The sequence below is a fragment of the Eriocheir sinensis genome, chromosome 65 (assembly GCF_024679095.1).
Source record: "Eriocheir sinensis breed Jianghai 21 chromosome 65, ASM2467909v1, whole genome shotgun sequence".
In the NCBI taxonomy this organism is placed as follows: Eukaryota; Metazoa; Arthropoda; class Malacostraca; order Decapoda; family Varunidae; genus Eriocheir; species Eriocheir sinensis.
This window is the reverse complement of record NC_066573.1, coordinates 7,157,319-7,170,622: the sequence shown is the minus strand read 5'-3', so window position 1 is coordinate 7,170,622 and position 13,304 is coordinate 7,157,319. Positions and strand designations below refer to the sequence as shown.

The 13,304-nt window shown below is 50.1% G+C and overlaps 1 protein-coding gene across 1 annotated transcript in view; it reads right to left on the bottom strand.

The window, feature by feature from the left end:
* Nucleotides 1-2,391: 2,391 nt before the first annotated feature.
* Nucleotides 2,392-13,304, bottom strand: part of LOC126987573 (protein phosphatase 1 regulatory subunit 36-like) — a 19,512-nt gene continuing 8,599 nt past the window's right edge. Inside the window, exons 6-8 of the mRNA XM_050844666.1 lie at nt 9,812-10,112; nt 2,678-2,792; nt 2,392-2,514 (exon numbers count right to left, since the gene is read on the bottom strand). Coding sequence (XP_050700623.1) covers nt 2,400-2,514; nt 2,678-2,792; nt 9,812-10,112 — 531 coding nt within the window. The 3' untranslated portion in view covers nt 2,392-2,399. The remainder of the gene's footprint in view (nt 2,515-2,677; nt 2,793-9,811; nt 10,113-13,304) is intronic.

Sequence of the window (13,304 nt, the reverse complement as noted above, 5' to 3'; positions counted from 1 at the left end):
CCTTTATACGGGAACCACTGATCAGAATGGTAAAATATCCCAAAGCAGCCAACACAGAACATGGAATTCTGAAGTGTAAAGGTTTTGCGGTTGGCGGCGCGTGGCAGGAGTTGCAAGCCGTGCGTGGTAGCAGCCCGGGGTATTTTATCATGAATTTCTTGCTTCCTCTGATCTGCCGCGGCTCCTGAGCACATCCTCTGAACTGCGTCGGCAGGAGGAAGGCGGCACACTAGCGTCATCACGTTTCCTGCCGACGGCCGCTCCTTGCTGCCGCAGCTTCTCCACACTGTGAGTCGTGCAAAGAGGAGCACATTTTTCTCACTATCGCCTTTTAATATCGCTTCCTGCGACCCAAGATAACACCCCCACGAGAGAGAGAGAGAGAGAGAGAGAGAGAGAGAGAGAGAGAGAGAGAGAGAGAGAGAGAGAGAGAGAGAGAGAGAGAGAGAGAGAGAGAGAGAGAGAGAGAGAGAGAGAGAGAGAGAGAGAGAGAGAGAGAGAGAAACAGACAGACAGACAGACAGACAGACAGACAGACAACCCCCCCCCCCCCTCACAACCCCGACCCCTCAACCTCCCCCAACACACACCAAAAAAAGAGTAAAGGAGACCGCGGGAGGAGCGCCGGGTTGTCAAGCCTCCACCCGGGGATGAAAAGTTTTGATATATGTGTTGTCCCTCTAATGACATGTTCTGAAGACTCATTAGGGGCAGATAGTGGCGGCGAGGGGAAGGAGGAGGAGGAGGAGGGGTGAAAGGATGAGCTGATGTTTGTTTGTGTGTTTGTTTGTGTATATGTGCTGTCCTCCTCTTCCTTCTCCTCCTCCTCCTCCTCCTTATCCCTTTAGCCCTCCTCCTCATTTTCCCCTTACTCCTCCTCTTTACCCCTCCTCCTACCCTCCAACGCCTTATCACCTTTCCCCTCCTCCTCCTCCTCCTCCTCCTTACACCACCTTCTCCTCTTCCTCCTCCTGCCTCTTTGTATCCATTTTTTTTTTTTTTACAACTCAGGTAACGCCGCCCGCTTCCTTCGTTCCAATAGTTGATGCGAGCGCCAAGCCTCGTCACCTGCCGTCACCTGATAAGTTTTCCAAGTAATGACTGATAATAATGATAATGATAATGATGATGATGAAGACGATAGCAGACTCAATAATATATAAAATCCGTCGAGATTTTCATTCCTTCTCTTTTTTTCTCTCTCTCTCACACCCACACTCACACTCACTCACACTCACTCACACACGTTAACACTCACCCCCTCTCGTGCCGTCCTCACTCTAGTCCTCATCCTTCTGGGGGGGGGGGGGGTGACCACTGAGGAGAGAAGAGAAAATGAGTCGTATTTTAAAACATTTCGTCGCCCAAGTTCACATATTTGACATGGCTTTCGTAGGAGCTGAAGGCCTTTCCAGGGGTAGTTTTATGACCCTGGTGGTAGTTTGACCCTTCTTCTGTGCCATGAATCTAAAGAAACACATACTTGACAGGGCTTTCGTAGGAGCTGTAGGCCTTTCCAGGGGTAGTTTTGTGACCCTGGTGGTAGTTTGACCCTTCTTCTGTGCCATGAACCTAAAGAAACACATATTTGACAGGGCTTTCGTAGGAGCTGTAGGCCTTTCCAGGGGTAGTTTTATGACCCTGGTGGTAGTTTGACCCTTCTTCTGTGCCATGAATCTAAAGAAACACATATTTGACAGGGCTTTCGTAGGAGCTGTAGGCCTTTCCAGGGGTAGTTTTATGACCCTGGTGGTAGTTTGACCCTTCTTCTGTGCCATGAATCTAAAGAAACACATATTTGACAGGGCTTTCGTTGGAGCTGTAGGCCTTTCCAGGGGTAGTTTTGTGACCCTGATGGTAGTTTGACCCTTCTTCTGTGCCATGAACCTAAAGAAACACATATTTGACAGGGCTTTCGTAGGAGCTGTAGGCCTTTCCAGGGGTAGTTTTGTGACCCTGGTGGTAGTTTGACCCTTCTTCTGTGCCATGAATCTAAAGAAACACATACTTGACAGGGCTTTCGTAGGAGCTGTAGGCCTTTCCAGGGGTAGTTTTGTGACCCTGGTGGTAGTTTAACCCTTCTTCTGTGCCATGAACCTTAAAAACATTCATGAAAAACAGATTGATCCCCTCTTTAACCTTTAGAAATGGTTGATGTGAGAAGCGATGGTGTCTTAAAATACGGCCCAATAACCCTGTCATCACTACCACCACCACCACCACCAAGAACATGAACGAGGAAAAAAAGACGAAGAAAAAAAATGAAAATGAAGGGAGGCAAAGAATAAAGACAACAAGTAACAATAATGCAAAATAAAGATCAAAAACAACATTAAAAACAATAAACAACAACGACACACACACACACACACACACACACACACACCTTACCATTCCGACTAGTCCAAGAGGCTCAGTTGGTCCCCTTCCTCGGCCGCGGGTTCAAGGTATTCGTTGAGGTCCGCCCGACGCGCCCCCAGCACCCACAGGCCACGCCCTCGCACGCCCTCCGATCTGCAGCACGGGGAAGGACTGACTGACTGACTGAAGGAAGGAAGGAAGGAAGGAAGGAGGGAGTGATTGGCTGACTGACTGACTGACTGACTGACTGAATGAATGAATGAATGAATAAATGAACCCTACAACTAGGTATACATACACACTCACACACACTCACTCGGACACATAGGTGAGGGGTCCCAGCGCGTCGCCCGCCAGCACGCTGATGGACTTGGTGAGGCTGAGCTCCGGCAACTGGCGAAGCAGCAAACCGCAGCTCTCCCGGACAACACCTGAGGGGACGGCACGGGCGGTTGAGCGGAGGATGAGGGCTGCGTAGGGAAGGGCGAGGAGGCAACAACAACAACAGTGGGAAAGGAAGGTGAAATGTAGTTAATGTATTAGTAGTGGTAGGAGGAGGAGTCGTAGTAGTCGTAGTAGTCGTAGTAGTAGTAGTAGGTGACCCAATAGCCATGGCTATGTACGCCCTGGGCCTATCAGTCCTCCAAAATAAAATCGCGTTCGCAGAAACACGGGTGAAACAGGTGGCTTATGCGGATGACCTCTCAGGTGCTGGTAAAATCTCGGACTTAAAAGGGTGGTGGGACACTGTGAACACCACCGGCCCTGAGATAGGTTACATCCCTAACACCACCAAGTCTGTCCTTATTGTCAAACCTGAACATTATGACCATGCCGCAGAAACTTTTAGAAGAAGTGGCGTCATTGTGACAAAAGACGGACAACGACACTTAGGTGCAGTGATCGGGACAGAGGTATATAAGAAGGAGTACGTGGGAGACAAAGTAGCTGAATGGGTGAAGGAAATAGAAGCTTTGTCTGCCATTGCCAAGACTGAGCCACACGCTGCCTATTCAGCGTACACCCACGGCATCCAACATCGGTGGACGTTCCTGATGCGCACCATCCCCGGCACCAGTCCACTCCTCCGACCACTGGAAAATGCCGTCAAGAATGTATTCTTGCCGGCGCTAGTGAAATCTCATGCTTTGGGGGAGGAGGAGAGGGATATGCTAGCACTTCCCCCAAGACTGGGTGGGATGGGGATCACCAACCCTGAGAAGCTGGCTGATAAGGAGAACCAAAACTCCATCAGCCTTACCAGGTCACTCATCAACAGGATCATCGCTCAGGAGGCAGAGGGCGAGATAGACCAAACAGATATAAGAGATATTAAAAGAAAAATCTCAGAAGAAAGGCAACAGACCCAAAAAGACGAGCTGGACCGTCTTACACACCACCTGTCCACAGAAATGGGAAGAAAAATACACACAGCACAGGAGGCAGGCGTCTCTAAGGGATAGGGAGTATTTAGTATTAGTATTTAGACTACTTAATGTTGTGTAATGCAGGTGTGATAGTGTTACGCGGCCTGTGACCTCATGACTGTTTTGCCGGTGTGTTCATGGACTGTTGTGTAATGCAGGTGTGATAGTGTTGCACGGCCTGTGACCACATGACTGTTTTGCTGGTGTGTTCATGGACTGTTGTGTAATGCAGGTGTGATAGTGTTGCACGGCCTGTGACCTCATGACTGTTTTGCTGGTGTGTTCATGGACTGTTGTGTAATGCAGGTGTGATAGTGTTGCACGGCCTGTGACCTCATGACTGTTTTGCTGGTGTGTTCATGGACTGTTGTGTAATGCAGGTGTGATAGTGTTGCACGGCCTCTGGACCTTGAACGTGAGAATCACCCTTCAAAACCCGGTCCGTCTCCTCCGGCCATGGGTTATAGTCGTACCGGGAGCCAGGACCTCCGAGGGACGGGACGTGTACCGGTTCGGAGAGGCGAGGCTGTGGCGGTTTTTGCGAGTACAGAGTTGGCGTCGCGATGTTCCCTTGGAGCAGCGAGTTGGGGCGGGATCAGAGGAGAGGATATCAGAGGGACGGGTCAGGCACGGCGTCTCGAAGAAGGCGAGGCTGTGCGGGTTTGGGAGTGTGCAAATGAGGGATGCACAGTGCGTGGGAGGAGGATGGAGCCGCCCGGGAGGAGAGGAGGGCCAGGAAGAGATTCTTGGACGCCACGGAGGAGGCCCAGCACTCCGGGCGGCGTCTGTGCAGCAGCCGGACAGGAAGCCTCCCGGGCCGCGCCGGCCACACGCCTCTCGCCGCGCGCCTTCCGTTGCACCCGAACACGTGCTCGCGTACATGAAGGCGTGGGCGTAGAGGGGGTGCCTTTGGCGTGTTCATAAGGAAGCCTCCAAGGCCCGCGCCGGCCACACGCCTCTCGCCGCGCCGCCTTCCGTTGCACCCGAACACGTGCTCGCGTACATGAAGGCGTGGGCGTAGAGGGGGCCTCGACGCGTCCCTAAGGGCGGCTGCCTCGCGCCCCTCACAGCTCCCCGCCAGCGCCGCCCCACCGCCAGCTGGCAAGGTAAGCGGGCGCCCCCCACACTTTGAGAGTGCCTATTATCAAGGCCACTTCGGCGGCCACGAGCAGGCCGCGGCTGTGGTGTCGCAGCGCCGCCCCCAGCCTCCCCAGGACGCTGCCACGCTCGCTCCCTGGGCCTTCACCAGTGTCCTCCTCGGCGTCGTCTTCAATTGTCTCCCCCCCGCTTCCGTCCGAGTCTTCGTCAGAGTCTCGTTCAGTCTCCTCCTCGTCGGCCTCCCATTCCGTCTCTTCATCAGTCTCCCCTGTGTCGTCATCAGTCTCCCCTGTGTCGTCATCAGTCTCCCCTGTGTCCTCATCAGTCTCCCCTGTGTCGTCATCAGGCTCCCGTCCGCTCTCCTCTTTGTCACTGGGAGCCTCCTTCTCTTCGCCGTTCACAGTGATGTCTTCAGCAGTTTCCTCGTCACTGTCTGTGTCTTCAGCAGGGAGCAGCTCCTCTGCTTTACGGGCACTGTCATTGCTGGGAGTGATATTTTCGAGCCCTTGATCAGTGGTGTCCGTCTCTCCTTGGCTCTCTTCCGGCCCGGTGACCTTTGGGTCATTGCTGGCAGGGTCCTTGCCACCCTTTTGGCCTCGGCGGGTGTCACTTGCCACTCCGTCAAACGGCCATCCCGTTGGCACCTCCGTCAATGGCGTGTGGGCCGGCCGGAGAACAACCTTCCCCTCGTGGACGCGAAGGACAAACCACTCGGGGGTGCCGCTCTGCAGCAGCTGGCCCATAAAGTCGTCGAGGCCCACGCGGGCCACGCGAGTCGCGCCGTTGCGCAGCGTCACGCAGATCTTGACCTGCGCGGCGGCCGCGTGCGCCTTCCTGTTGTACCTGAAGACTCGCTCCAGGTCAAGGAAGGCATCGTCGAAGAATGGCGCCCTGGCCCGGTCGCTGAACGAAAACGCCGCCAGCTCCTTCCAGGGCCCGGCCAGCCACCCGCAGCACCCTCGGCGCCGCCGGACGCTAACCGTCACCTTGCTGGGCGCGGCCGCGGCGCTGCTCCCCTCGCCGGGCGGAGCCACCACCAGACAGGTGCCGCACACCACGCGTCGGGTGTCCTTCTTGTGGACCATTTTGCAGGTGTTTTGAATGTTAATGTTTCGAATTTCGAAACAAAGGAAGCTGCAGCAAGTAAGGCCAATGAGAGACGGTAGCGGGAGCGTCCCCCCCCGCACTGACCCCCGGCCCTTCCCGCCCCCTACTGACGAGGCTGTTTCCCAAACCAGTGCTCACAGCCAAAAAACGTGGTGCTAGTAGTAGTAGTAGTAGTAGCAGACAACAGCAGCAGCAGTAATAAGCAGTACTACTACTACTACTGCTACTACTACTACTACTACTGCTGCTACTGCTACTACTATAGTCTGTTCACCCGAGACTGAGGTGTGCATTCTCTCTCTCTCTCTCTCTCTCTCTATATATATATATATATATATATATATATATATATATATATGTTTCCTCTCTCTTTCCTCCTCTTCAGTAGTTATTTAAGTTCATATTCTCAAATATTCCCGCGCCCAAGCACACACATATTTGGCAAGGCCTTCAAAGGAGTTGTTAGGGGGGGGGGGAGGATATCCAGGGGTAGTTTCATGACCCCGGAGATAGTTTGACTCTTCTTCTGTACCATGAACCTAAAAAAACACTCACGAGGACCCGACTGATATCCCTTTTGGTCTTTTGAAGTAGATTATTTGAGAGGCGGGAGCGTCGAAGAGTACCTGCAAAACAGCATCAAAGGCGGCCACTGACGGGAGCACACACAAACAGTTATTATTATTATTATTATTATTATTATTATTATTATTATTATTATTATTATTATTATTATTATTATTATTATTATTATTATTATTGTTATTGTTATTATTATTATTATTATTATTATTATTATTATTATTATTATTATTATTATTGACACACACACACACACACACACACACACACACACACACACACTCACATACATACACATATCTGCATGTATGTAACGTCGAGCCGGTGTTGGACACTGAGACTTGTGTTTAAGTCTAAATACTAATTGCGAGTGTAGTATTTGCTTTGCTTGCTTGTTTTGTGCGTTAGTGTTCGTTTTCACAGTGTCATGCGGGAGTACCGTGACTTATAACTTGGTGTGTGTGACTACTGGGCGCTGGAGTTACATTTAGTGTTTGTTTGTGTTGTGTCTTTTTGGTGGTGTTAACTTCCGTTGCTGCATTGTAACTATTGTGTCGGGCTATAATTATTTCTACGTGTTTAATTTTGCTAACACCGGTAGTCTGCCTGCGGTGTAGGATATTTCTTGTTGTATTGTTGCAGACATATCAGCCCTGTTACCTTTCTTAAGTTGTGTCATTGTTATTGGGTGCAATAGGCTTTAACGTTGTAAGTGGGGAGGGAACCCCCTTGCCTTCGGTACCGTCTCTCGTACCGAGGCAGGCTCCTTTTGTTATTTTACTTTTGTTCCTTGGCGTGATTTATATCCGAGTGACTTAGTTATTTATATTAAAGTAATTATTTATTGAAGCGTTTTTATTTATTCCGTTGCGTGACTATACCTCTCGGGTATAGTATTGGTAGTCTCGGATTGAGAGGTTTTGGCCGCCTAACAATCGACAACTCTCGAGAGTCCTCGCACAACCTCTTCGTGGTGTGATTGGGGAGTCAACGAACCGCGAGACTAACCTGACGAGTGGTTAATAAAACCAGTCGCTCTAACACTGGCTAACGTCATTACCAATCAGAGCAAAAGGCTTCAGCCTCAACAAACAAGAATTTGTCGACGCCGTTGCTCTGAGATATGGCTGGCCGAGTGAGGGACTGCCTGATCTCTGTGCATGTGGATCACCAAATGATGTCACCCACACCATGACATGTAAAAAGGGAGGATTCGTCTGTATTCGACACGATGAAGTGAGGGATCTGACAGCCAGCATGCTCGGGGAGGTATGCCAAGACGTCACTACCGAGCCGGCACTGCTTCCCCTGGACGGCGAACACCTTCGGTACAGGACAGCCAATACCTCACAGGAGGCACGAGTTGATGTAAGTGCCCGCGGATTCTGGGTGCGCGGACAGCGGGCGTTCATGAACATTCGCATATTCGACCCGATGGCTGCCTGTCACCGTGAGCTGCCCCTGGAAGCCGCCCACCACAGGAACGAGCAGGAGAAGACAAGGGCATACGGTGAAAGAATCCGACATGTGGGTCAGGGCAGCTTCACCCCCCTCGTCTTCACCACATCCGGCGGGATGGGTCCCAGGGCCCAATGCTTCTACGCACGACTCGCGGAACTAATCTCAGAAAAGAAGCATCAGCCAAGGAGCCACGTTGTCGCCTGGATGAGATGTCGCCTCTCGTTCTCCCTGCTCAGGTCGGCCATCCTATGTCTCAGGGGCACCAGACACTCTGGCCCAAAAGCCACCAACATCTCCAATATGGACTATGAAGCCACAGTGGTGGAGAGTGACATTAGGGTGGGTCGGGAGTGACTTGAGTAGGGAAGGAAAGGGGGATCTGGACGTAATAGATGATAGGTGATTAGTGCTAAGTAGTATTAGTAATATGGTTGGATGCCACAGTCATTAGCGAACAGAGTTGGGGCTAATGACCTCCAAGCTATGGAGCACTCCATGATTATGTGTCGGGAAAATAAACATGGGTGGAGGTATCATTTATGTAGTAGTAAAAAAGAAAAAGTAGTAGTAGTAATAGTAGTAGTAGTAGTAGTAATAGTAGTAGTAATAGTACCACCATAGAAGCAGTAGTAGTAGTATATTTTATGGTGCTGCCTACAGACCCGGTAGGCTGTCGTGAGGGGCCTCTTGAGCGACCTAGCCCGTTCATGGCGCAGACGAACCTTATTCATAGTGGCTGCCGTGATATATGACTTGCCTGGCCCATGCTGCCCCCGGTGATCCACTTGTACGAAATCGCTAAAGTTAGGGTCAACTGAAGATCTGGGCAGCAACTCGGCAATGCTTGAAAAATCAGCGTGTTTTGGTGTGAACTCGAACATAGGTACACTGGCTCACCACGCCCACATGCTGCCCACTCAGCCACAGAGTTACTTGTGTTACGGGCGGAGCGTTACCTGGGCAGTGAAGCGGTAAACTCTATGGGCACAGCCAGCCGCGTTTACATTATTCTACGGCTCCCAGGATGGACACCCAGAACACCCCGGATGTACTCCCCCAGAACCAGAGGAGCACTTTGTTTGAACCGAATATGCTATCATCTTAAAACACACCGGCAATGAACCATAAACAAGAAAACTTAATCTTTTTCCTCCCATCTCTCTCTCTCTCTCTCTCTCTCTCTCTCTCTCTCTCTCTCTCTCTCTCTCTCTCTCTCCCCACCTCACCCATGCACCACGCGTCTCCCAAAGAATATCAGATCTACTCATCCTTAATCAACTTACAGCACTTCAGTTCCTTTCTGCCGCCCACGTATGCCCGACACGCCGCGAGTCCGTCCTTGTAAGACCCGACGGAGGGGAACGAAGGAAGGGGGGAACTAGGGAACAGGGGAACGCTGGGGTAGGAAGGGAAGGCCGTGCTCGGGTGTGGGAGAAGTGTAGGGGTGGTGGAGGTGGGAAGGGGAGTTAAGACCGGGGATGCTGGAGTGAGGGCAGGGACAGTGGTGGAAAATAGAGGATAAAAAATGGAGGAAAAACAGGAGTAAAAATGGAGGAAAAAAGAAGAGTAAAACTGGAGTGAAAACGAGAAGTAAACATGGAGTGCAAAAAGAGGAATAAAAATGGAGTATTAAAAAGAGGAGTTAAAAGACAGGAATAAAGAGAGAGGAGTAGAAAAAGTGAACGAAAGACTAAGAGGAGAGGAGTAGAAAAGGAGTTAAGGAATAGACAAATAAATAAATAAAATAAGTAAATAAAACTCCTTAGCTCACTAACTTGAGAGGGGCGGCTCCTTGCTCTTCCTCCTCCTCCTGGTGGTGGCGGCGGTGGAGGTGGAGGTGGTGGTGGTGGGGGCGGTGTAGGAGGGCACGTCAGCACCCACCTCCTCCCCCTGCTGCGGTGGTTGCTGGTGGTGGTGGTTGTGGTGGGCGCCGCGGAAGAGCCGGGTGACCTCCGCGTGGATGACCGGCCTGTCCCGGCGCCTGAAGGTCACCCACACGAGCAGCTCAGCCAATTCATACAACCGCTCGAAGATGTGGTTGTCCCGCACGCCCAGGCTCTGCAGACTACGCCCACGCTAGGGGGTGAGACGGGGAGTGTTACATGCATGCCTTCACTCTCCCCCAGTGTTGTCCTGCTAACTAATGCAAGAGTTAACCAGTATCTACACTCTCTCATGCTATTCTCAGTGTTGTCCAGCTGCCTAATGCAAGAGTTAATCAGTATCCTCACTCTTTCATGCTATTCTCAGTGTTGCCCAGCTGCCTAATGCAAGAGTTAACCAGTATCCTCACTCTATCATGCTATTCTCAGTGTTGTCCAGCTGCCTAATGCAAGAGTTAACCAGTATCCTCACTCTATCATGCTATTCTCAGTGTTGCCCAGCTGCCTAATGCAAGAGTTAACCAGTATCCTCACTCTCTCATGCTATTCTCAGTGTTGTCCAGCTGCCTAATGCAAGAGTTAACCAGTATCCTCACTCTCTCATGCTATTCTCAGTGTTGCCCAGCTGCCTAATGCAAGAGTTAACCAGTATCCTCACTCTATCATGCTATTCTCAGTGTTGTCCAGCTGCCTAATGCAAGAGTTAACCAGTATCCTCACTCTCTCATGCTATTCTCAGTGTTGTCCAGCTGCCTAATGCAAGAGTTAACCAGTATCCTCACTCTCTCATGCTATTCTCAGTGTTGTCCAGCTGCCTAATGCAAGAGGTAACCAGTATCTACACTCTCTCATGCTATTCCCAGAGTTCTCCAGCTGCTTAATGCAAGAGGTAACCAGCATCCTCACTCTATCATGCTACGCCAAGTGTTGTTGTTACCTTATGCAAGAGATAGCCAGCATCTTCACTTTCTCATGCTACTCCCAGACCTATCCTAGACCAAGACCAAGGTCGTGCAAGCCACTCATCCCTTAAAAACGTAGCGTGTAGAGAGAGCAGATGCCATGAAGGTAATAACTGTATACAAGACGCCACCAAAGAATTTTATTTACGACCGCGAAGACCTTTGAAAGAAACGCACCCGGTGACGTGCGCTGTGGGTAGGGATGTACGTTCTGGTCCGAGTAGCCTTCGGTTTACTTGGTTATGGAATTTAATCATTTAATCGATTGAATCTCCCAATAATTAGGGGATTTAATCGATCACTCGATGACGGACGAATAAGGCAGAAGTAATCAACTTATTAAGTCACATCACAGATCATCAGGCTGGGAAATGAAACTCATCATCGCAGTTAAAACCATAAATTCCGGGCAACACTGGCGGCGTGGAACATGTATATGTGTATTAGTTCGCTGCCTCATGTACCGACAGATGTCTTATAATCTGTAGGCCTTGATCTTTCTGTTATATCTCGAGCAGGAATGAAGTGCTGGAACTCTTTGAAAATAAGAAAAAAAATAATATTGCTTGAAGTTCCCATGGAATGTTAAAGATATTATCTGAAAGTCAACTGTCCTCTGACAAGTATGAACACTTTTTATCTCTGGCAACCCTCTGACCCCCCCCCCCCCTCCCACCCTCTCTAACATCCTGTGATACGAGTGTCATCCCTGTACGATCTGCTGCCTGCCAACCTGTCGCCTGTGGAAGGTAATCATTCTGTACGCGGCTTACTCGGTTTTGAAGAGTAATCAAAACCGAATTACTTGGTTTGTAGAAAGTACTCGGCTCCCCCATCCCTAACTGTGGGTGGGGTGGGGGGAGGAAGGAGGAGGAGGAATAGGAGGAGGAGGAATAGGAGGAGGAGGAAAAAGAAGATTAAAAAGAAGAAAAAAAGACAATGACGATGACGAAGGCGACGAAGGCGAGGACGAAGGCGCTGAAAAAGGTCTTTGTCAGCCAGGCGAAGATAAGGGAAGTGGCTATTTGTTGGGAGCCAAGATTGGGCGGGTTTTTCTGCAGCAGCGGGGCGGCGAGACGGAGGTGGACGGATGGCGCCGCAGCCCTTCCATCGCGCCGAGACAAGACCCGCAAATGGACCTAAAATGAGCGCGCAGATACCCAACAAAGGGCGACCTCCAACGACCATACACCGTTTACACTGACTCCGCGAATAAGCCCCTCCCCTTTCCCCTCTTCACACTACATCACTGGTCAGTCCACAGGTAAGCCACGCCTCAACGCTTCCTACCACTCAGGCTGCATGTTACCGGGGTGGGTTAATACTGGGATAGGCTAAATCATATTGGTGGATGCTGGGAAAAGTTAAACCGTATTGGTGGATGCTGGGAAAGGTTGAATCATATTGGTGGATGCTGGGAAAGGTTGAATCGTATTGGTGGATGCTGGGAAAGGTTGAATCGTATTGGTGGATGCTGGGAAAGGTTGAATCATATTGGTGGATGCTGAGAAAGGTTGAATCATATTGGTGGATGCTGGGAAAGGTTGAATCATATTGGTGGATGCTGGCAAAAGTTAAACCGTATTGGTGGATGCTGGGAAAGGTTGAATCGTATTGGTGGATGCTGGGAAAGGTTAAATCGTATTGGTGGATGCTGGGAAAGGTTAAATCGTATTGGTGGATGCTGGGAAAGGTTAAATCGTATTGGTGGATGCTGGGAAAGGTTGAATCATATTGGTGGATGCTGGGAAAAGTTAAACCGTATTGGTGGATGCTGGGAAAGGTTGAATCATATTGGTGGATGCTGGGAAAGGTTGAATCATATTGGTGGATGCTGGGAAAGGTTGAATCATATTGGTGGATGCTGGGAAAGGTTGAATCATATTGGTGGATGCTGGGAAAGGTTGAATCATATTGGTGGATGCTGGGAAAGGATGAATCATATTGGTGGATGCTGGGAAAGGATGAATCATATTGGTGGATGCTGGGAAAGGTTAAACCGTATTGGTGGATGCTGGGAAAGGTTGAATCATATTGGTGGATGCTGGGAAAGGATGAATCATATTGGTGGATGCTGGGAAAGGTTGAATCATATTGGTGGATGCTGGGAAAGGATGAATCATATTGGTGGATGCTGGGAAAGGATGAATCATATTGGTGGATGCTGGGAAAGGTTGAATCATATTGGTGGATGCTTGGAAAGGTTGAATCGTATTGGTGGATGCTGGGAAAGGTTAAACCGTATTGGTGGATGCTGGGAAAGGTTGAATCATATTGGTGGATGCTTGGAAAGGGTGAATCATATTGGTGGATGCTGGGAAAGGTTGAATCATATTGGTGGATGCTGGGAAAGGTTGAATCATATTGGTGGATGCTGGGAAAGGTTAAACCGTATTGGTGGATGCTGGGAAAGGTTGAATCAT